Source organism: Notolepis coatsorum, assembly GCF_963971535.1.
Source record: "Notolepis coatsorum genome assembly, chromosome: 7".
Taxonomy (NCBI): Eukaryota; Metazoa; Chordata; class Actinopteri; order Aulopiformes; family Paralepididae; genus Notolepis; species Notolepis coatsorum.
In genome coordinates, this window is record NC_140171.1 from 141,449,952 (window position 1) to 141,472,190 (window position 22,239).

Here is a 22,239-nt window from a genome sequence, read left to right on the forward strand (position 1 = left end):
CAACCCCTGGACTAAACAGTTAGTCAGCTCAGTCTTTAGGAATTGAAAATGGGGGACCCTGATGTAAACAAGACGAAAGTCTTTCTCTGGTCTGCATCCCCTTAACAATTGTGTATTGAGCCGTACTGTATTGTACCCATTCTGCAATCTGTTAATAAAATGTTCATTCATTGCTCTCTCAACCCCTGGACTAAACAATTTGCTCTCTCAACCCCTGGAGTTACTGTGAAGATGTCGCTGCAGAGGACAATCGTAAAGATGACAGTGAATCAAACTAAAGCTCTTAACGTTCTTGATGTCGAGTCCAGCTTATGATGCGGCAAGTTAACTTGTTTGATGGTATATCCAAATATTGCGGTCACATTAACTTGTGTTCTCCGTTGTCCTTTCATTCTGCAAAATCTGTATTTGAACTTGTGCACTTTACCCTCCTCTGGAAGAGACACATTATTCCATTTAGTTTTGGGCTTTCTGTATTCCCCCCCCCACCCATCCCAATTTAGTCATTATGCCAATTCCCTTCCTGGTCGTTGCAAGCATTGCCCCACTGTCGGCCTGGGGAGGGTGTAGAACTACCACATGCCTCCTCCGATACATGTGGAGTCGCCAGCCGCTTCCTTTCACCTGACAGCAAGGAGTTTCACTGGGGGAATGTAACGCGTGCAGAGGTTCACGCTATTTCCCCCCGATCCCGACCGACCAGAAGGAGTCGCAGTTTAAAACGACCAGGACACTTCTGTTAACTCTCCAGTTTGAGGACACATACAGTATATAGATGCATAGTACACTGTGCTCTTGACAATAGTGTTAAAACATATTGAATCTTAGTGCTCGTGCCTCACCTACAACTGTACAGGTTAATTAGTCCAACGAAATCATGACAAACTACTAAAATTGTTATCAAAAAACAATGAGACACTTTTCAAGGTCAAAAACATTTTAATTTAAAAAAAGAACAAAAACAACTGCCAGTTATAAGAACAGAAACTCTCCAATTGCCCCGCCCCCCAAAACAGGCCAGGATCACATGTTACATTGTAGCATGTTACAAACTATACACCACAGCTTGCACACGCTCCCTCTCACTCACACAAACACATATGGGCACGACATAATAGATAGAACCCACTGCACCTTTGGAACCAAAAAAAACAAACAAAAATCATGTCCACTAATCTGCCATGACTAACACATCCCAGATAATGCAATTCAGTGTAGCATGAATGCAGACTGTGTGGATTAACATCGCCGTCAACATAAAAGGTGCTTACAAGGGCAATCATTAACATGTGCAGCACATTAAGCATCTATTGTTCAGCGCAGTCTAGAACAGTAAACAGTTATGTGATCGAGACAAGCAGGAGGGGGGGGGGGGGGGGGGTGAAAGAAAGTCAGAAACGAAACACAAATTAGTTGAGGGACAGTTCATCTCTATTTACACGAGTGCGCCAGTTCAGTCCTCGTTCAGAGTTCAGTTCAGTCCTCTTTCAGTTCAGTCCTCGTTCAGAGTTCAGTTTGGTCCTCATTCAGAGGAAACCAACCACATCCCTGAGTTCAGCGCATGTTTATACACACAGACTCACTGCAGTGCGATCAGGACTCATGTCCACGGAGGGTTCTGTTAAGACCTTCAGTACACGTCTCCCGATGCTGCGATCCAGGCCCAACCAAAGTATTGTGGCCATTTGCAGTAAATGTAAAAATCATCAGAACCAGAGGGAGCTCCTCTAGGGGCGTCGCTTTTCAAATCTATTCGAATGCGAGCAAATTCAAATTCATATTTGGAACACACTGCAAATAAGGTGGTAAACTAATGTAAAACTGAGGCATGATCATTATTGTGTATGAAACTCTTTGGAACTCTTTTCTCTTTTGTTTTGCGTTTGTATAACTTATACAAAAAGGTCCAGATAAAGCTTGTGGACTGTCCTGAGCCAACTAATGCCATCCGGCATTATTGGGAGATTCAGACATAATTAACCCTCACATCCACAGTCATGTCATATTCCCCTCCAAATTTTTTTGAATGTTTGAGAGATTGTGATGTTAAAGAAATTAGTGAGTTCCATAGACTAAAGAGAAGTGCGTTTGTTCTGGGATGGGGGGGGGGGGGGGTGTTATAATAGAGGATTCTCATGAGAAGTTCAATATAATTCAAACGCATCACTTTGAATTTGTTCAAACTTGACTTTAGGGGGAAATGACAGCCCTAACCTCCCTCCGATCTCTCCCTAATGCCAGATGGTAGGCTTTCATAGTGCTATTCTGTCAGCTCCAGCCGACACAAGGAGGACGATGCCAGCTTTGGTTGAAATAGATTTCTGTATCATAACACATAGGAAAGGTTGCAGATGTTAAGCTAATAGTCTAAGGTAGTTAACTAGCGTTAGTTAGCACAGTCTCATCTGCCGTTTTCACTATCCTCTCTACCCCCACCGCCTCTCCCTGCTCCCCCCCCCCCTCCTGCTCCTCCTCCCCTCCTTTCTCTTTGTTCTTTTTACGTTTCTTCTTCTTGTGTTTGTGTTTGTGTTCCTTCTGCTCTTCGTCTTGAGTCCTGCTCTTCTTGTGTTTGTGTTTGTGTTCCTTCTGGTCCTCTTCTTGAGTCCTGCTCTTCTTGTGCTTTTTGTGTTTGTGTTTGCGTTTCTTCTTCTTCTTCTCCGCCACGGTGGTGGAGGTGGTTGCCGAGCCGCTGAGGTTGCTAGGGGCGGGGCTGTGGGTGTTGCCGGAGGGGGCGTTGCTGTCACTGCCCCCTCCCCCCGCCTCCGACCCCTCCCCCTCGCTGTAGTCTGGGACGAAGGCCGCCTCGTCCGTCTCGCGGCCCAGGTCAGAACACAGGCGCTGTTTCCTGGGCTCCGGGCCTCGACTCTCATCTCGCCCTCCTCCTCTCTCCTCCTTCCCTAGGATCCCTCTCCCATCTTCTCTCCCCCCTCGTCCTCCTCTCCCCCCGTCCCTCCCTTTAGTTTTGGCTGTTTTGGTAGAATCCGTTTTCACCTCCCTCACCGGCTTGCCTGGCACTCCTCTCCCTCTCCTCTCCTCCCTCACTCCCCCTCTCTTCACCTCCCTCGCTCCCTCTCGCCCGGGAACCTTGGTAGGTTTAGGCGCTTCGGACGGCGCCTCTCTGCCTCGGCCCCTGGGCGCCGGCGGTGGTCGTGGTGGTGGAGCCGGTGGTGGAGCCGGTGGTGGTAGAGCCTCTTTCTCCTTGGAGGAAGAAGCCAGTCCATTCTCCTGACCCTCTTCCTCCTCCTCTCTCTCCCACTTGGAGCGAGGAGGAGGCTGTATGAGAGTGCTGGGGCTTGGGCTGCGGTTCTGGCTGGCCTCGGGGCTAGGCTGATCTTTGGGTTTAGAACCCCAACCCCTCAGCTCCTGGACACGCTCCGAGTCCGGTCTCATCTCCTCCGTCGACCTGCTGTTGGAACTGAACAGGAAATATCTATTTAGCTATTTATGAAGCGAGCGCACACACACACACTTGTCACGATAAAAAACTGATTTGAGCAAAACTTGACATGAGACCGACTCACCCAGAAGAACTCGGATTGTGGCGGGTTAGAGTCTTGCGACTGATCCTGGATCTGCTTTTCACGGCGCCCTCCTCACCGTCCTTTGCTGTGGGGGGAGGAGAGAGGGAGGGAAGGAAGGATAGAAAGGTTGACTTAAGCGATATTCAGAAAGCCAACATTAAGTCTAACGGATCAAATTAAAAGTTGGTGCACACTAGTACACACACACTCACTCGCCCAGTCACACTCAGTCTCTATAATTATCTTCTCAGCTAGTAGAGACTGACTTCACACTAGTACACACACACTCACTCGCCCAGTCACACTCAGTCTCTATAATTATCTTCTCAGCTAGTAGAGACTGACTTCACACTAGTACACACACACTCACTCCCCCAGTCACACGCACAGTCTATATAATTACCTTCTCTGCTAGTAGAGACTGACTTCCCTCCTGAGGAAGCACTTCTCTCTCCTCGGTCCTTCGACAAATCACTGGGATAAAAGAGGAAAATAATTATATATTAATCTCCACACTTACACCAAAATTATTTAGCCATCACTGCTGTGAACAGGGTATCAGCAAGTTAAGACCTTTAAAGACCTTTTAATGCCAGTTTAATTAAATTAGACCCGTTTTGCAATAAAAAAATATAGGCATAGGTATTTAGAGTGAGTAAAATATGCATACTGTCAAGTTCAAAACTATCAGTAAGGCTAAATTACAATAACTGGTTTATGTTTATTAAAAAGGCACAATGAGTAGCCTTTTTGATCCACTAGAAGTGTGTGGCTGTGTCTAGTATGGGCAGAGACCCTTCCCGCTGTCTGCATTTCCTCATTTTGCTGCGTTTGTGACGTTTCTGGGCATCAACATTTGGGCAGGGTGTGTAGTTAACACTAGGGGTGTAAATGTTTAACCCCACAACGATTCGATTACGATTCTTCAGGCAACGATTCAATGCATACCGAACCTAAAACATGTTTTTGTACCAATTAGGGTTGTCACGATACCAACATTTTTGTTTCGATACTATACCAATATGAATTTCGATACTCTCAAAATCAGGGAAACACTCTCAGATGTCATTATTGTTCTTTATTTTAAAACACAACAATGAACAATGATAAGAATAAATTAATTAAAAGCAATGGCATTCAAAATGCTGGAGAACTTTTTTTGCACTCAAAACAGTTGCTGTACAAGGTTTATGAACCCAGCTTTCTCAACTGTATATATATATATATTGGAACTTGGTCCACACAGATGAACTCTGAGACTGCCCTGTTGAGCCTTTTATCATCTTTGGACTAATTTGTGTACTTAATATGCTGCTAAAAAAAGCTGGGAGGTTAGGTTGCTTCTGAGTGGGGGGAGTCACTGAGCCAAATGCAGCAGACTTCTGTAGTTAAAAAAAATTCAAGGGGTAGAAAAAGTATGGTTGTAGGGCTGGACGGTATGGTCTAAAATGTATATCACTGTATAATTTGAAGCATAGACGGTAACGGTATATATATCACGGTATATTAACTTATCTTAACATGTCTATATAAATGCTTCTGAAGGGGTAAAACACTGGTATGGCAGCTGGAATTCTGTTACAGCTGCTGAGCTATACTATAGCTAATGTCCATCAATATCTTCCTTTTTAATTAAATAGGTTCAAGAATCGAATCAGGATTGTTAGCAGAGAGAGAGGGATGGGGGAGACAGAGTGAGAGAGGGAGGGAGGAGGCTGCTAGAGTGGAGCTAACGTTAGCTTGCTGAGGCTAATACATCGACAGGCTGCTAGTGGAGCCAGCTAACGTTAGCTTGCTGAGGCTAATACATCGACAGGCTGCTATAGTGGAGCCAGCTAACGTTAGCTTGCTGAGGCTAATACATCGACAGGCTGCTACAGTAGGAGTGGAGCCAGCTAACGTTAGCTTGCTGAGGCTAATACATCGACAGGCTGCTAGTGGAGCCAGCTAACGTTAGCTTGCTGAGGCTAATACATCGACAGGCTGCTAGTGGAGCCAGCTAACGTTAGCTTTCTGAGGCTAATACATCGACAGGCTGCTAGTGGAGCCAGCTAACGTTAGCTTGCTGAGGCTAATACATCGACAGGCTGCTAGTGGAGCCAGCTAACGTTAGCTTGCTGAGGCTAATACATCGACAGGCTGCTAGTGGAGCCAGCTAACGTTAGCTTGCTGAGGCTAATACATCGACAGGCTGCTACAGTAGGAGTGGAGCCAGCTAACGTTAGCTTGCTGAGGCTAATACATCGACAGGCTGCTACAGTAGGAGTGGAGCCAGCTAACGTTAGCTTGCTGAGGCTAATACATCGACAGGCTGCTACAGTAGGAGTGGAGCCAGCTAACGTTAGCTTGCTGAGGCTAATACATCGACAGGCTGCTACAGTAGGAGTGGAGCCAGCTAACGTTAGCTTGCTTAGGCTAATACATCAACAGGCTGCTACAGTAGGAGTGGAGCCAGCTAACGTTAGCTTGCTGAGGCTAGTAGGCGAGGATTCAAAGCATGTTAGACCATTGGACTCGTCGCAGAGTTTACATTACACATAGAAACTGTGCGACTCGCGAGAGAAGTTGTCACACAGCCTTCAAACGCAGGGCGGAAGAGCTAGTTTGCTTCTGTGTTTATTATGAAATGACAATTGCGCGTTGACACGCCCACTGCGCGAAGCCTCTGTGCTCCTAAATAACTTTTTCCAGTTCGCACATATCTATTATCTATGACTAATTCATCTATTTTTAGGGGCAAATACGAGTGAAATAGTCGCGCCCTGGCTGTGGTTACATGACGTCATTGCTATTTTAGAGCTGCTCTACCGGTTACAAGGTATAGTCAAAATCCATACCGTAGTGCAAATTCATACCGTTTATACCAGGGTTCGAAATTAACGGGGGCTTGGGGCAAAATGCCCTCGAAAATTGACCAAATGCCCTCGAAAATCAGTTAAGGGGGGCAAAAAAAGCCCCCGACAATTTACTAATTATATATATAATTATATATATGCTCTACAGTGCGAGCATTTCCCTCGTATTGCCCCTAATAATATGTGTGTGCAAACCGGAAAAATCATTTACTTGCAGTGTGCGAGACAGACGAGTGATTGTGAAGATTACAAAACAGCTCCGCTGTTAATAGTTCAGATTGAAACTGGACTGAAATTCAGTTTTTGGGTGGAATGTTTGTTCCAAGGAGGAGGGAGGCGGGGCCCGCTGCGTGTTTACAGGCACTTGAGAGGTGCTGCGAACACAGAGAGAGCGCTCTGCTCTTATCAAGCATTACACTGCTATCTTAACGTTAGCAAGCTAAGCATCTGCATAGCGCGACCTGTGTAACGTTAAGTAACTTGTGTTCGGCGGGGAAAGACCATTCCATTTGTAACACAACTCCAAAAGAATAACACCCAAATCCGATCCCGATGCGCATTTCCTTCATTCCACAGCGCTGAGCGTGCAACGTATTTCATTGATCGATCTGGCCAGAGCCTATACTCACAAACGTTGCGTGTGTGGGGTTTTTCATCAATTTGAAACAAGCCTCTTGACTGTTGGAATTAGGGATGTTAAAAATAAAATATCTAATAATATTATTCAATATTAGACATTCATTGATCCAGAGGCAACCGCTTATTATATCAAGACAACAACACAACTTGCCCTCACTCAGGGACAATAATATTTAATCTATTTAGATAGAGTATGTATGTATTATTTACAGATAATTGAAGGTACCTCAAAACATGAAACCAAGCCATGATGTCACACATCGTGTGTGTGTGTGTGTGTGTGTGTGTGTGTTACTTGAACAATTGTCACTGTGCTCCTAAATTTCTGTGTGCTCCTAAATTTGTATTTAGATTTTATTTATTAACATTTTATTTAGGAGCACATGTGCTCCTTGGGAAAAAGGTTAGCGTAGAGCCCTATATATGGAGACATTAACATTACGTTATCAAACATAGGGACGAAGGCTGTAAAAAAAAGTGTCAACAATGTTTTATAATCTTTATGTTAATTTTCATTATAAAAATGTTGTGCCCCCGAAATACAAAAAAAAGCCCCCGAAAAGCAATTAAGGGGGGCAAAAAAAGCCCTTGAATTTTTTTTTTAATTTCTAACCCTGGTTTATACCGTATACCGTTCACCCCTATATGGTTGTATTATTATTATTATTATACATTTGTCATAGCAGAGGGCCTAATTAGTTTGAGATACCATAACCTAGAAAACATTTTGATGAGTAAGACTGATTATATATAGCCTATCATAATCTAGAACTAGGTTATGTCATATTGTAGGCTGTTTAACAAAAATAAAATAGATTTCCGTTGTCTTTATACAGTATGTATGAACCATTAAATGGGCAATTGTCAAATGTCTCTGTATAAATCACGTTTGTGACTAAGCTAGAGATGCACATGTGCATCAATTAATTTCTGTTGTGGGTAGGCAACAGGGGATGCTGTGTTTACTAGCTTTCAGCACGGCAGTTTAGGCTATGTATAGCTTATTATTAGGCTTTTCAATTTATTTTCTATTCTTGCGAATAGCATTGTGGACATTTTCTAATGCTCTTATAAGGAACTGTAGTCACGAGAGCTAGCATAGCTCATCCAACGAATGTTGGCATCAATGGCATGACTACAGTACTGATAGGAGCTACTGTAGCATTAACGTAACGTTAGTTATCATACCATACCATCAGCAATTGCAGTGAGGATCTTTATTAACGTTAGCTAGCTAGCACATTTTGCATAGAATAAACTCGGCTAACGTTAGCTTATATAGCTAGCAAACTACTTTATACAGCTCGTCTTTTGCCCAAATATTGGTCGAGTTAAACCATGTTTAAGCAGCAGCATATCCTACACATTATTTAGCACCATTATCGTTTCCAATTATATATTCTGAACAGGGACGATGCAAATCACCAGTTCAAGTGACGGCTGCTAAACCCTTTCACTACCAAACGGTTAACCCTTTCACTGCGACAATACAGAAGGTTAACCCTTTCACTGCCACACGACAAAGGGTTAGCCCTTTCACTACCACACTACAGAAGGTTAACCCTTTACTATCACACTACAACTGTCTGTAGTGTGATAGTAAAGGGTTAACCTTCTGTAGTGTGGTAGTGAAAGGGTTAACAATGCTCATTAAGACCGGCTCTGAAATCCAGGAGATGAATAGACAACAGGGAGGAGCCCCGGGCGCCCGCAGTGTCTGCAGGTTAGATTAACTACATACAGATGCAGACACTACAGGCGACAGCCAATCGTGTGGTTGATGGTGGCAGACACTACAGGCGACAGCCAATCGTGTGGTTGATGGTGGCAGACACTACAGGTGACAGCCAATCAATCGTGTGGTGTGATGGTGGTCATGAAGGACAAAGTTTGAGAACACCAAAATGTGATAACCGACGCTTTCAAAATTAACTTCGATTTAGCCTCAGCATTAATTTAGGACCCTGCTTATATTCAAACCTTTATTTATTCTCGAAAAGACAATTGAGGTCACCCTCATTTTCAATGTCGTCGAGTAGGGATGGGTACCGAATTCGGTACTTTTAAAAAGGTACCTACCGAAACACGTCGGTACTACAGAGTATCGATTCGTGTGAGATTACACGGTGCCAATTGTCGGTAATTAAAAAAAAAATTCTAATGACATCATGTTTTGTTTACCACAAAACAAAACTGCACGTTAACTTCAACGGCACGTGCACAATACATGTTTTCAAACTCTTTGGGTTCTTTGTTCAAAGAACAGGGTTACGTTCGTAACCTAACGTGTTGACGTATTCAAAACGCAGCTACAGTCGCATAACGCTCCAGCTGCAGGGAGGGGCTGAGCAGTACCCACACTTTAGTTTAAGAAGCAGCTCTTCAGTCCTGCGTTCTACAGCCTGTGATGATAACTCCTCTTGGGAGTCACGCTGTTATATGTAAACTCCGCGAGCAACACGTCCAATAAATGAGTCTTTAACATGCTTTATATCCTCGCCATTACTATATTTTTAACTAATGTTAGCTGCTGCTAACTAAGTTAAGCTATACGCTTCCATTCCTCTTTCACTAGTCTCTCGTAAGCTACGTTATCCCCCGCTGAGTGAGTGAGTGAGTGAGTGAGTGAGTGAGTGAGTGAGTGAGTGAGTGAGTGAGTGAGTGAGTGAGTGAGTGAGTGAGTGAGTGAGTGAGAGAGAGAGAGAGAGCAAGAGAGAGCAAGAGAGAGCACTTAGGTTCTAGGTTGAAAATAAGTGCACGCTAGGTTGAATTAATTGATGAACAATTGATGTCGCCGTTGGAACGTTTCATTATAAGTGCCTTGCAAGTTGCAACGTTGGTTAAGATATAAAAATACTTTGATTTGATTTTTATTTGTCTCGAACATAGAAACATAAAACAAGTTTAAAAAACAAAAAAGGTAAATAGTCAAAGACAATTCGTGTTCGAGAAGGAACAGGGGGAAGTAAAACAACTTATCAAGCCCTGCCCCTTCCTTACAATATTTGACATAATTTAATAAAAATAAAAATAATAAATTAAAAATTAAATAAAAGTACAGTTATATATATCCAAATAAGAAAAAATAATAGGCAGTCAATTACTGCTCAAGCTCCTCTCTCTTATATGTGTCCATAAGTGCTTGTTTATAGCTACCTTTAAATGTATTGATATTTTTGCTTAATTTTATATTCGCATCCAGACCATTCCAGAGTGATACCCCACAAACTGCAATGCACATATTTTTAAGAGTTGTACGTACCGTAGGTTGCTTTAAAGCTAATGTCCCTCTAAAATTATAAACACTCTAGCCGTGAATTCTTTTTGAATGTTGCTTGGTAATTTGTTTTTTATTGCCAGAAACATAATGTGTGCAGATTTGAATTTGATTAAGTCCATGAATTTTTATGTTTGACTCCTTACAAACAGACTAAGTATTTCCCCAGATTTCAACACAATATGATAGATATGGTACAATGAGTGTGCAATATAATGTATAGAGTTTTCTGATTCAGGATATATCTAGTCTTGCCCAGTATACCAATACTTCTCGCTAACTTTGAACACAAATATTTTATATGGGGTTTCCAGCAGAGTTTGTAGTCTATTAACACTTTGGATGCCACACCCGAGATTTCTCGGGTTTACCCCCCCCCCCCCCCCCCCCGACCGTTGAATGCCCATCACGAGATTTCTCGTTTTATTTAAAAAAAATTATTAGCGATCTGAAATCATATTGCATCAAGCGAGCCTACCGTTGGATATCCAGGCAGCGCCGGCTCTCAGATGTGAAAAAAGCGCCCCCTATCGTCTCCCAGATGGGTGGTGAATGGGAGAACGGATTTCTGACTCCACATTTTACTTCTCACTGATGTAACCGGGGTCTACCAGAGTTCATTCTGGAACCTTGGTGCCTCGGCGAATATGTGTTCTACAGTCTGTACACACGATGGATCAATACAATTATCGATTTTTTCGAATGGCGATCGGAAATTGGAATAAACCATTTGGATACCATCTGATGTCAGGTAAGGAATCTATGTTATCAGTCTTAGGATAATCACTCGTTTTCACGGAGATATAAGCGTTTCCACTATATGTGATATTGCTGTTTCACTGTAAAAGCCATCAGGAAATAAGAGCAGCGATTATCAGCGCGCGGCACGAGCGTGCGTGCGCACACATATACTATCGATCATCTAGCGTTTATTTGAAAACGATTCATAAATAGGCCGACAAATGACAACGTTCTGGAATATTCCAGTAAAAGACGATTATCATAGGGTTGTTTTTTCCACGAAAACGAGTGATTTTCAAAATGCTATCAAACGGAAATGAAGCGATAAAAAAACAATCTGCCTTGACAATGTTGACTGGAAAATGAGTCTTTGATAAGCGACGGGCAGATTAGAAACATAGCCATAATTTAAAACATAGCTTAGGCGATATTAAGTTAACATTGGAGTGGGTTTGGGCATCAAGGGGGTAAAAAGGAAAACATGGCGTGGCATCCAAAGTGTTAAGACCCCTAGAAACTTGCTTGTATATACTCTCTCAATTTTTACATTATCAATTTTCAGTTGAGGATCAGTGATTATTTTACAATTTCAAAATATCATGAAGTTGGTTTTTTTCAAATTGAGTGATAACTTATTTGTGTTGAACCAACCTTTTAATTTGTCCATTTCTATGTTTGCCACTTCTAAAAGCTGCTGACGGTCATCCCCCGAACATAAAATGTTTGTGACTCATCCGCAAAGACAACAAGTTTCAGTATGTCAGATACTTTACATATATCATTTATGTATAAAATGAACAATTTGGGTCCCAATACTGACCCGTCGAACACCACAGGTAATGTTTAAGCATTGTGACTTGTGCTGACCCATCAGAACAAATTACTGCCTGTTACTAATATAGCTTTTCAGCCAGTCTAGAGCAACCCCTCTGACACCAAACCTGTCCATCTTTTTCAGTAAAATCTCATGATCTATTGTATCAAAAGCTTTTTTTAGGTCAATGAATATTCCTAATACATATTTCTTTCCCTCTATACCGTCCGTTATTTCCTCTACAAGCTCCATTAATGCCATGGAGGTAGATCTAGCTGTTCTAAAACCATACTGGCTGTCTATTAACACTTTCAGTGCCACCAGGGGGCGCACGACTTAGTGCTTGAATGCCACCATCGGCGCTAATGTTAACGTTAATATCGCCTAATCTATGTTTTAAATTATGGCTATGTGTCTAATCTGCCCGTCGTTTATCAAATAATCATTTTCCAGTCAGTGCTGTCGAGGCAGATTGGTTTTTTATCGCTTCATTTCCGTTTGAGAGCATTTTGAAAAGCACCCGTTTTGAGGTAAAAAACAGGCCATTCTGTGATAATCGCCTTTTACTGGAATAATCCAGAACGTTGATAATTGTCGGCCTATTTATGAATCGTTTTCAAATAAACGCTAAATGATCAATAGTATACGTGCGCGCAAGCACATTCGAGGTGCGCGCTGATAGCCGCTTTCATTTCCTCATGGATTTTACAGTGAAACCGCTGGAGCACATATCAGAAAAAAGCTTATATCTTCATCAAAACGAGTCTGATTATCCTAACACTGATAACATAGATTCCTTACCTGACATCAGATGGTATCCAACTGGTATATTCCAATTCCTGATCACCATTCGAAAAAATCGATAAGTGTATAGATCCAACGTGTGTACAGTAGAACTCATGCTTGCCGCGGCTCAGAGTCTCCAGAATGAACTCTGGTAACCCCGGCTGCATCAGTGGACTGGAAAATGTGGACTGGAATATTTTTTTCCCCCCCATCCATTTTCATTGAGTCCATTCCAAAATCCCTGATGTCATCTGGGAGACGATAGGGGGCGCTTTTTAGTAGGGTAGGCTAGGGTAGGCTCGCGTGATGCAATATGATTTCAGATTGCTTAAAAAGAAAACAATTCGAAGAAATCTCGTGAGTGGCTTTCAACGTAACTATCGGAAATCCGAGAAAAGCCGCGAGTGGCATAGAAAGTGTTAAGAGATTATGTTTTTCAATGAAAGTGTCTAATCTTGCAACATATAGTTTTTCCGAGTATCTTTGAGAACTGTGATAGCAGGGATACCGGTCTATAATTGGTAAACAAATGCTTGTCTCCAGCTTTAAATAATGGTATAACCTTTGCAATTTTCATTTTTTGAGGGAATGCTCCCATTTTGAACGACAAATTGAATATATGAGATAGTGGCTCCACAATTCCTTGAATAATATTTGCCAGTAGTGTAAGGATACATTAGCCATTAGCTAGCTTACTTACAGAGACTTGTGGTGGAGGTTGTAGCTGTGTTCAACTTTGAACAAGCCTGCCAGCTTGAGAATAGATTAACGGCTGCAATTTCTTTATTGCGCGATAATAGTCTGCCGTTAATTTAGCCCGGTAACGGCGTTAACGGCCCGGCCTTAATTTATATTAATCATATTCGGCCTTTCGGCATTCGGTTTTCGGCCAACTGTTTCCTATTTTCCGTATTTGGTTTCGGCCAAGAATTTTCCATTGGGTGCTTCCCTAATAATAATACATTATTTATTTATTAAATATTACGTTTTGAGAGACTAAAGTACATAAAAAAGGTACCGTTGGGTACCGGTATAGATTCACAGGTACCGGTATCGATTCAAATGTGAAGGTACCCATCTCTATCGTCGAGACTTTACAGACATTTCAATGCACACATTTCTACAATAATAAATATTAATAACTATCTATATAGTACTTTTTTTCACACATGGACCGCAGTCCAGAGTGCACCACAGCAATTAGTATAAAATGAACATAGGCATAAAATCAGCACACAATTGACAGAATAAAAACAATGCATAAATTGCAGACAATAAAAGTAGTGCAATGTAAACATGCAGACATAAGAATAGGCATAAAAGAAGTACAATGTCGCTCGAAGGCATGTGAACCCCCCCGGAACAATCAGTACCCCATCAAAGACACACCCCCCGATAAAGCATGTCAATATCATTCAATAAATAAATATTTAAGACCTTCCCAAACATAATTTAAGACTATGTACTGGCCTTTGGATAAACAGAGAGATCAGTATAACAGACCTGTGGGGTTTAGATCAACAGAGAGAGACCAGTATAACACACCTGTGGGGTTTAGCAGCTTTCTCTGAGCCCTCTCCTCGGTCCTTTAGGTCGAGGCCTGGTTTGTCCTGCTGCTCCCCTGGTTTCTTGGCGATGGCAGACCTCTCTCCGATGGTCATCCTGTCCAGAGAGACGGATCGACCCACCGCCGCACTGCTGGGGGTCTTCCTGTCCGTCCTGACTGTCCTCTCTCCATCCGCAGACCCTCTCTCCACCGTCACCGCCACCCTGTCTCTCTCCTTCTCCGACCCCCTCTCCCGTTCTCTATCCGACCCGGAGGCTCTGTCTCTGTCCCTCTCCCCGGCGCTGCTTGGTCTCTCCCTGGAGCCTCCTCTCTCTCTGGACGTGGATCTCGCTCTCCTCCCCCCTCCCTCGGCCGCTCTGGTGGGTCGTTCTCCTCCTCCTCCGGTGGTGGTGGTGGATCTGTCGGTAGGCGAGGTGGTCTTCTCTGGTCCTGCAGCAGCTCCCCCCTCCACGCTGCCCTTCCTCCCCAGCTCTCTGTTCAGCTTGATCCTCCTCTGGGCCAGTGGCGTCGCCTGGAGTGGCGTCACCAGGAGTGGCTTCACCTGGAGTCGATACACATAAGCGTTAAAACAAGTTTTAATCCTGAAGAATTTCATGCCTTACCTAGCAAGCCCAGACAGTGTTGTTGTTGTTATTCATGCAAATAACAAATGTTTAGTGTCGTCTTTCAACACCCCGCCTCAGACTCCTATCCTTCGGCACTATACACTGGTGACCCCGACGTTGGTCTCGCTGAAGATTCAGAGACCGAACCGAACATGGCAAATAACGCCGTTATGCTTCGATTGCCAGAGTTTTGGGAGACGTCTGCAGCAGCGTGGTTCGCTCAGACAGAGGCGCAGTTCCATCTTCTCCCGAAAACTGAATTTCAGTCCAGATTAGGGCAAATTCTGCAATATTCCACGTTTTACAGTTGATTCCATTTTTATTGGTCAATTCCGCGAACGCGGATTTCACATGGCTCTAGCTTAGTCTACTTGTTTGGCGTCAGTGTGCACACACCGCATAATACCTCCGGGAATCCGCGGATGGTCATGGAAAAGTGACCACACCGCCGTGTCGGAAGCTCTGATCGACTCATGCTTGGTTTTAAATTGTTCAGGAGACTCATTATGATCGTCTCTAAAAATGACAGCCCGAGCCTAGTCTACTTGTTTGGGGATAAAGCGTATGTGCTGTGTGTGGCTGTCGCATGTTACAAGTAGGGCTGTCGCGATAACCGCATCACCGCAATCCTGCGGTGTGTCAAGTGACCCGCGGGATGTAGAACAGACAACCGTGGGTCAAATTAAAGGGGCGTCATCATTTTTAACTTCATTTAATGACGAGGAGTCCATTTTCCAGTAGCATGAGCTAACTTCACGTTTCCATACAGTTTACAACACAGATGAAATCAGGATTTATTTTCATATCTCGGACTCGAGCCCCCAATGTATACCTTTTCCTGTATTAATCTGAACCGCAGTAGAGTACAGGGGAGTACTCTAGGGCCTCTCTGCCGTGGTCCAGACGTTAGCCACTGTATAGGCTAGCGCTAGCTACGTTGGCGTGGTCCAGACGTTAGCCACTGTATAGGCTAGCGCTAGCTACGTTGGCGTGGTCCAGACGTTAGCCACTGTATAGGCTAGCGCTAACTACGTTAGCGTGGTCCAGACGTTAGCCACTGTATAGGCTAGCGCTAGCTACGTTGGCGTGGTCCAGACGTTAGCCACTGTATAGGCTAGCGCTAGCTACGTTGGCGTGGTCCAGACGTTAGCCACTGTATAGGCTAGCGCTAGCTACGTTGGCGTGGTCCAGACGTTAGCCACTGTATAGGCTAGCGCTAGCTACGTTGGCGTGGTCCCGAGTGTGGCGGAGAGGCAGCACTTAGTTTCCCCCAATGATGAACAATGATGACACAAGTTGTGATATTTAACTAGCTATGTATGTGCATTCACATTCACTAACGTTAAAATAGTGTTATATTAACGTTAAATGTTCGCTCAAATAACGTTAGTTTTAAGAAAGGAGAATGGCATATATCCCACAACGTAGGGCTGGGCGATATGGCCAAAAACGTTATCGCGATAAAATTATTTTCATATAACTCGATATCAATAATTATCGTCGATATAATTTCTGTCAAGTTTAATTATCTTCTTATGCCCGGCGCCGATGGACGGGCTATTAATAGACTTGTTTTGCTGCTGCGAATGTCTCGAGTTGATGTCGTCATCAGTCCGCGCACGTTAGCAGTTAGCCAGAGCAAGCGGTGTATTCCATGACAATGTACTATCACCCTAAAATACTCCGTTCAGCCCCAATACATTGCAACGACGTCCACCGCATACCCCACACTACTCTAACCGTGGCCTCAGAATTCACGCCACACACCCACTCGGCACGTAAACTATAAAATAGCGGCGTGCAAGCTAATTATCCTAGCCAGCCTTGTTTACTACTGGAGTCCTACCTCTCTACCCAGAGGTGCAGCGCGGGTCTCCTTCGCTGTCGGCCATCTCCTTCACTGATTGGTTGTTAGTGCGTGTGCTCATATCCAAGCTTGAAAAATCGATATATCGAAACTTTGCGACCACGTTTCATGTTTATTTCGAGGAAATAATTTATCGCGATAGTTATCGTTATCGTTTTATCGCCCAGCACAACGCGCTGTCATCCGATCGTTGAGTCCCGGAAACGTATTTCTTTTATTATCTATATCCATTCATAATTCAGCTGGGCACCTTGTGCATACTGTTCCGAGTGTGTCTGAGCTGGCAGACGGTATTATACCACCCTCTAACGCCTTCGGCCAGTAATGCACCCGGTTAGAAACGGGTTCGTTTATTTTCTATACCGAGCTGCTGCGTGGGGGCGGGTCCTAAACACTCCGGCAAAACACACGCTTATAGGGATGGCTTGGACAACTGACCCCGCCCGCCCGTTGAAGAGCAATGCCCAATAATGTCGGAGGCACGATCGCTGTAGATAACTGGAATGGCGATGAGATTGGATTCTTTTTTTTCTTCATTACTTCAGAGACCAGGTAAGGACACTATATAATATATGAAAGCTTGCGTTGATCTGATATTTATTTCTACTGCGATTGAAGCTATATGTGTTTATGTGTCTGGCTGTTCTGCCGTTGGGATGCAGGAGATCTAGCGTTGATTTCAGGAAGATCCGATAATCAGGCGAAAAATGACAACGTGTTTATTGAATTACACAAAAACGCTGTTTTCGTGTCTTTTCCCTGGAATTGCTCAGAAGCGGCCTGACTATGTTCATATTCAAAACGGTATCAAACGGAAATGTACGGATGAAAAAAGAATCTGTTTTTTGCACGTCGACCAGAAGTAGCTCAATGAGACTCGAGGGCATTATTAGACCCATAGCGATACTATAAAATATAGGTTTAGTTCTACAAACTACAACTACGTTTACATGGGGTTAATGGGCGGCACGGAAATGGTCACTTCCCGGAAGGGGCGTGGCACTCAATGTGTTAAAGGAGCAGGCAACACCCTAATCTACTATCACATTTATAAAAAAAGAATAAGGATTTTTTTTTATAATTTTTTTTTTATAGAAGTGCGGTACCACCGCATCCCGCGGTGATTAGCCACACACACAACCGCGGTGAGAAAATGTCATACCAGGTAATAGTTACAAGGTTTAAAGCGGAATTCCACCCCAAAGGTGATTCCACCCAAAATTGAAATTAAGATTTGTAACCATTTTGTGTTTTATGATTGTAACTTAGCTTGTTTCACCTGTTTGACTATCTCATCACTTATTTTGTCTCCAATCAGTGCTATGATTTCATAGATGGTTGGGTTAGTGTTGCATGGAGTCATTGAGCTGATGACCTGGGGATAGAAGCGGGGGTCACAAGTCATTAGACTAACAAAGGGCTGCTCTCAGACTGAATGTGTCAAGAAACACTAATTTACCTTACCTTGCTACCTCTATCTTTTTTATGCTTGCTTATGCCTGTATTTTTTACTGTTGTGAAGCACTTTGAACTGCAACTTCTCTATGAAAAGTGCTATACAAATAAAGCTATTATTATAAGTCGGGGGGGGGGGGGGGGGGGGGTTACAATGCTTTCTGGGTAAAGTAGTCATTACACATGACAAGAGAAATGGTTCCGGTTTCTTTGAAGCGCCGTAGCTCAAAAATGAGTAGTGTGTTATAAGCATGATTCATAAGACATAGATTGAAAAGTATCTGCCTGATTTGTAAAAGTGATGGCTTATTTTGAAGGTATGAACCTGTACTTTCATACTATGTAAAACAAATTATAATAATTGAAATCCCCCTAAAGGGCCCAGAATCGGGGGGGGGGGGGGGTCAGAATCACAAAAAAGCCCAGACTTCAGAGGGTTAAGAGGTTAAGAAGCCAATCTGATTTGTCAACAAGAGTCTTTCAGTCCATCCATAAAGCACTTGCACCGGGGTCTTGGTTTCGGAGATGCCGGAAACAGACAAATCAGAGAGGCTTCTTAACAATGTGGACTTTCCCTCTGAGCTTCTTCCCCTTGGCTGCAGAACCAGTTTGCATTCGAGTCATACCTGAAGGTCCATGAGTCGTGGTGGTGTGGGGAGTAGCCCGGGCCGATCCGAGGGAGCGGGGACCCTCTGGAGCTGAGGCGGAACAGGGATGTGGGTGTGAGGGAGGGAATCCGGTCCGGCGCCCGGGAGGTCCATTCTGCTCACCTTCCCAGGCGGGGGCCCCAGCAGAGGGGCCCTTTCCTCTCCTACCCTCCTGCGTTTGTCCACCGGGGATTGGGGAACGTGGATAAGCGGGAATCCGTGTTGCAGTGCGATAGGGAGGGGAAGAAGACCACCACCAGTCTGGGGGAGGTCTCGTCTCCCCCGGAAGTCAGGGTGTGGTCTAGGGAGGTCATGTAGTCTAGGGCCATCGTGTGGTCTAAGGCCATCGTGTAGTCTAGGACCGTCATGTAATCTAGGGCCGTCGTGTGGTCTAAAGCCATCGTGTAGTCTAGGACCGTCGTGTGGTCTAGGGCCATCGTGTAGTCTAGGGCCATCGTGTAGTCTAGGGCCATCGTGTAGTCTAGGGCCATCGTGTAGTCTAGGACCGTCGTGTAGTCTAGGACCGTCGTGTAGTCTAGGGCCATCGTGTAGTCTAGGGCCATCATGTAGTCTAGGACCGTCATGTAGTCTAAGACCGTCATGTAGTCTAGGGCCGTCATGCGGTCTAGGGCCATCGTGCGGTCTAGGGCCGTCATATGGTCTAGGGCCGTCATATGGTCTAGGGCCGTCATATGGTCTGGGGCCATCGTGTGGTCTAGGGCCATCATGCGGTCTAGGGCCGTCATGCAGTCTAGGACCGTCGTGCGGTCTAGGGCCGTCATATGGTCTAGGGCCGTCATATGGTCTAGGGCCATCGTGCGGCCTAGGGCCATCATGCGGTCTAGGGCCGTCATGCAGTCTAGGGCCGTCGTATGGTCTAGGGCCGTCATGTAGTCTAGGGCCGTCGTATGGTCTAGGGCCGTCATGCGCTCTAGGACCGTCGTGTGGTCTGGAGTGGTCAAGAGGAGGGAGTGGGGGAGGAACCAGACGAGAGGACAGTGGAGGATTCTTCAGCAGGGCCGTCCTCCCAATAGAGCTCTTGCCCCTGTCCCTCTTCGGGGCAGAGGGGTTGGAGGCTTCCTCTGGTCTGGGCTTGGTGGTCCTGGAGGGTTTGGAGACAGAGGATGACGAAGAGGACTCTTTCTTCTTGGCAACCACTACATCTCCAGTCTTCTTCTTCACCTTTTCAACTTTGACCTTTACCCCTTCCGTCTTCACTCTAACCTTGACCTTCTGAGCCTTCTCCTTCTTGCTCTTCTCCGGCTGGGCCTTTCCCGATTTGGGTGTGGTTTTTCCAGGCGCAGCAGCGGTGCTCTTGGCAGCTGGAGCCTTGCCAGTAGCAGTGCCGGTTGGCTTAGAGGAGGAGGAGGAGGGAGGCGTGCCGGTCAGAGTGGGAAGATCGTCCATTGGCTCGTCTCTGACAGGCGTGGCGTCACCTCTGTCCATCGATTGACCCGACGGATCCGACTCCTCCCCGCTCTTCTTCTTCTTGACTTTCTTGGTCTTGACCGTTTTAGCACTGGTGCTGGTCTTGGTTGTCACTGAAGAGGAGGAGGATGGCGGTGGGTGTTGAGGCAGGGCTCCTTTTTCCTCTCGCCTCCCCCGCGCCCTCCCCTGGGGGGAGCACTCTTTGGACAACGGGGAGGGTTTGTCTCTGTCCCTCTCCCTCTCTTTGCTGCTGCGGCCTCTATGGTGCACCGACGGATGCTGGTTGTCGTAGTCCTTGTAGTATTTGTTGTACCACTCTCTGTACTCCCTTTCCCACTGCCGGTAGCTGTCCCTCTCCCAGCGCTCGCGGCCCGCAGGGCTCAGGTCGCGACCTTGCCCCTTCATCTCGTAGGGCGCTGGCTCCCGAGGAGGCGGCTTACGACTGCCGGGGCTGCGATTCCGAAAACCGGCAGGCGAGCGAGACCGGGACCTGTACGAGGCCCCTCCTCCATTGCCCCCCTCCCAGCCGCCGCCACCACCCCGGTCCACACCCCGGTCGCCACCCCGGTCTCCACCCCGGTCGCCAGCCCGGTCGCCAGCCCGGTCGCCAGCCCGGTCGCCAGCCCGGTCGGCACCCCGGTCGCCAGCCCGGTCGCCAGCCCGGTCGGCACCCCGGTCGCCAGCCCGGTCGCCAGCCCGGTCGCCAGCCCGGTCGGCAGCCCGGTCACCAGCCCGGTCACCAGCCCGGTCTCCCCGGTAGGGCGGAGAGGGCCGCGGGGAGCCCGAGCGCCTGTACCCGTAGGACCGCGAACGGGAGCGCGTACGCGAACGTCCGTAGCTGCGTCCGTTGCGCCGGGAGAAGGGGGAGCGGGGGAAGGACCGGGAGCGGGAGCGAGAACGAGAGCGGGAGCGACTGTGGGAATAGGAGTAAGACCTGGATCTGGACCTGGTCCTGGAGTATGGAGATCGACTCAATGGAGAGCGGCTGAATGACCGGGACCTGCGGAGAGAGAAAGGGAATGGTAGGATTACGCTGCACCAGAAGCCTGTGTGTGAACATAATCCGCCTGCGAGGGGCAAAGAAAAGGAAGGCGGAGACGTAGGATTTAGAAGAGCCGCAGGCGAACATTTAAATGTTCACAGATAGTGAATGGCAAAGCTGCTTGGATATTTCAGGTTGTTCCAAGTCACATAGTCACCCCTAGGGGTAGTCTTTATCAAAACTAAAACAGATGGTGGTTGCTCTCTGGGCAAGTGACTGCTTTGTTGTGGCTCAGCACAAAACTGAAAACCTCCATCGTCGTTAGCTAGATCTTGATCTAGTACTCAGTATAGTACAAGGTCTGCTGGAAATGTTCAGGTATCTGGCTAGTATGTCTCTCCCCAGTTTCTGGTAAATGCAAGGACATATCCCAAGGCTCTAAACTTATGTAATTTTTTTGCACACATACATTTAGTTATTCATTTATTTACTCTCAATAACAGTTAGAGAGTTAATGCGTTTGAATATCTCCTCCAGCGATGTCATCAGAGGCCACTGAATCCTATTTCTTCCATTTACATAATTTCATGCCTGGATTTCTGCTTTACCTGGAATAGGATCTTCTGCGTCTCTTGGGTGCATTCCTGTACTTCATCAGCTCTTTATGGAAGTCCTTGGTGAACTCATCCAGTTTGGAGGTTACCCTGGAGACACGCAAACACCACAACACTCAAAACATTCGCAATATACTCTCACAATCCAATATACGCTGATGATCCCATCACTAGGGTTGGGTACCGTTCACATTTGAACCGGGACCTGGGAATTGATACCACATTTTTCGGTACTTTCATTAGAACAAATTTTTTATTTCTGTTGTAAAACTAAACTTGTCTAAACTTCTCAATTTCAACATTGTTATCACAACACACAAACTAAGACCCCTCCCTACCTCCCTCTGCCAAACTGTTCCTGCAACGATATTTTTATGTTGCATGATCATGTATAAATGTATTATGCATTATTATTTTAAGTTATTTTAAGTTTAAATATCA

The 22,239-nt window shown here is 45.4% G+C and overlaps 1 protein-coding gene across 1 annotated transcript in view; it reads right to left on the minus strand.

Annotated features, from left to right (window-relative positions):
* Positions 1-927: 927 nt before the first annotated feature.
* The window catches only part of LOC311232409 (uncharacterized protein), a 71,983-nt gene continuing 50,671 nt past the window's right edge, over positions 928-22,239 (minus strand). Inside the window, exons 15-20 of the mRNA XM_084319190.1 lie at positions 21,793-21,888; positions 18,754-21,202; positions 14,179-14,741; positions 3,925-3,995; positions 3,522-3,606; positions 928-3,415 (exon numbers count right to left, since the gene is read on the minus strand). Of these exons, the coding sequence (XP_084175316.1) occupies positions 2,377-3,415; positions 3,522-3,606; positions 3,925-3,995; positions 14,179-14,741; positions 18,754-21,202; positions 21,793-21,888 (4,303 nt within the window). The 3' untranslated portion in view covers positions 928-2,376. The remainder of the gene's footprint in view (positions 3,416-3,521; positions 3,607-3,924; positions 3,996-14,178; positions 14,742-18,753; positions 21,203-21,792; positions 21,889-22,239) is intronic.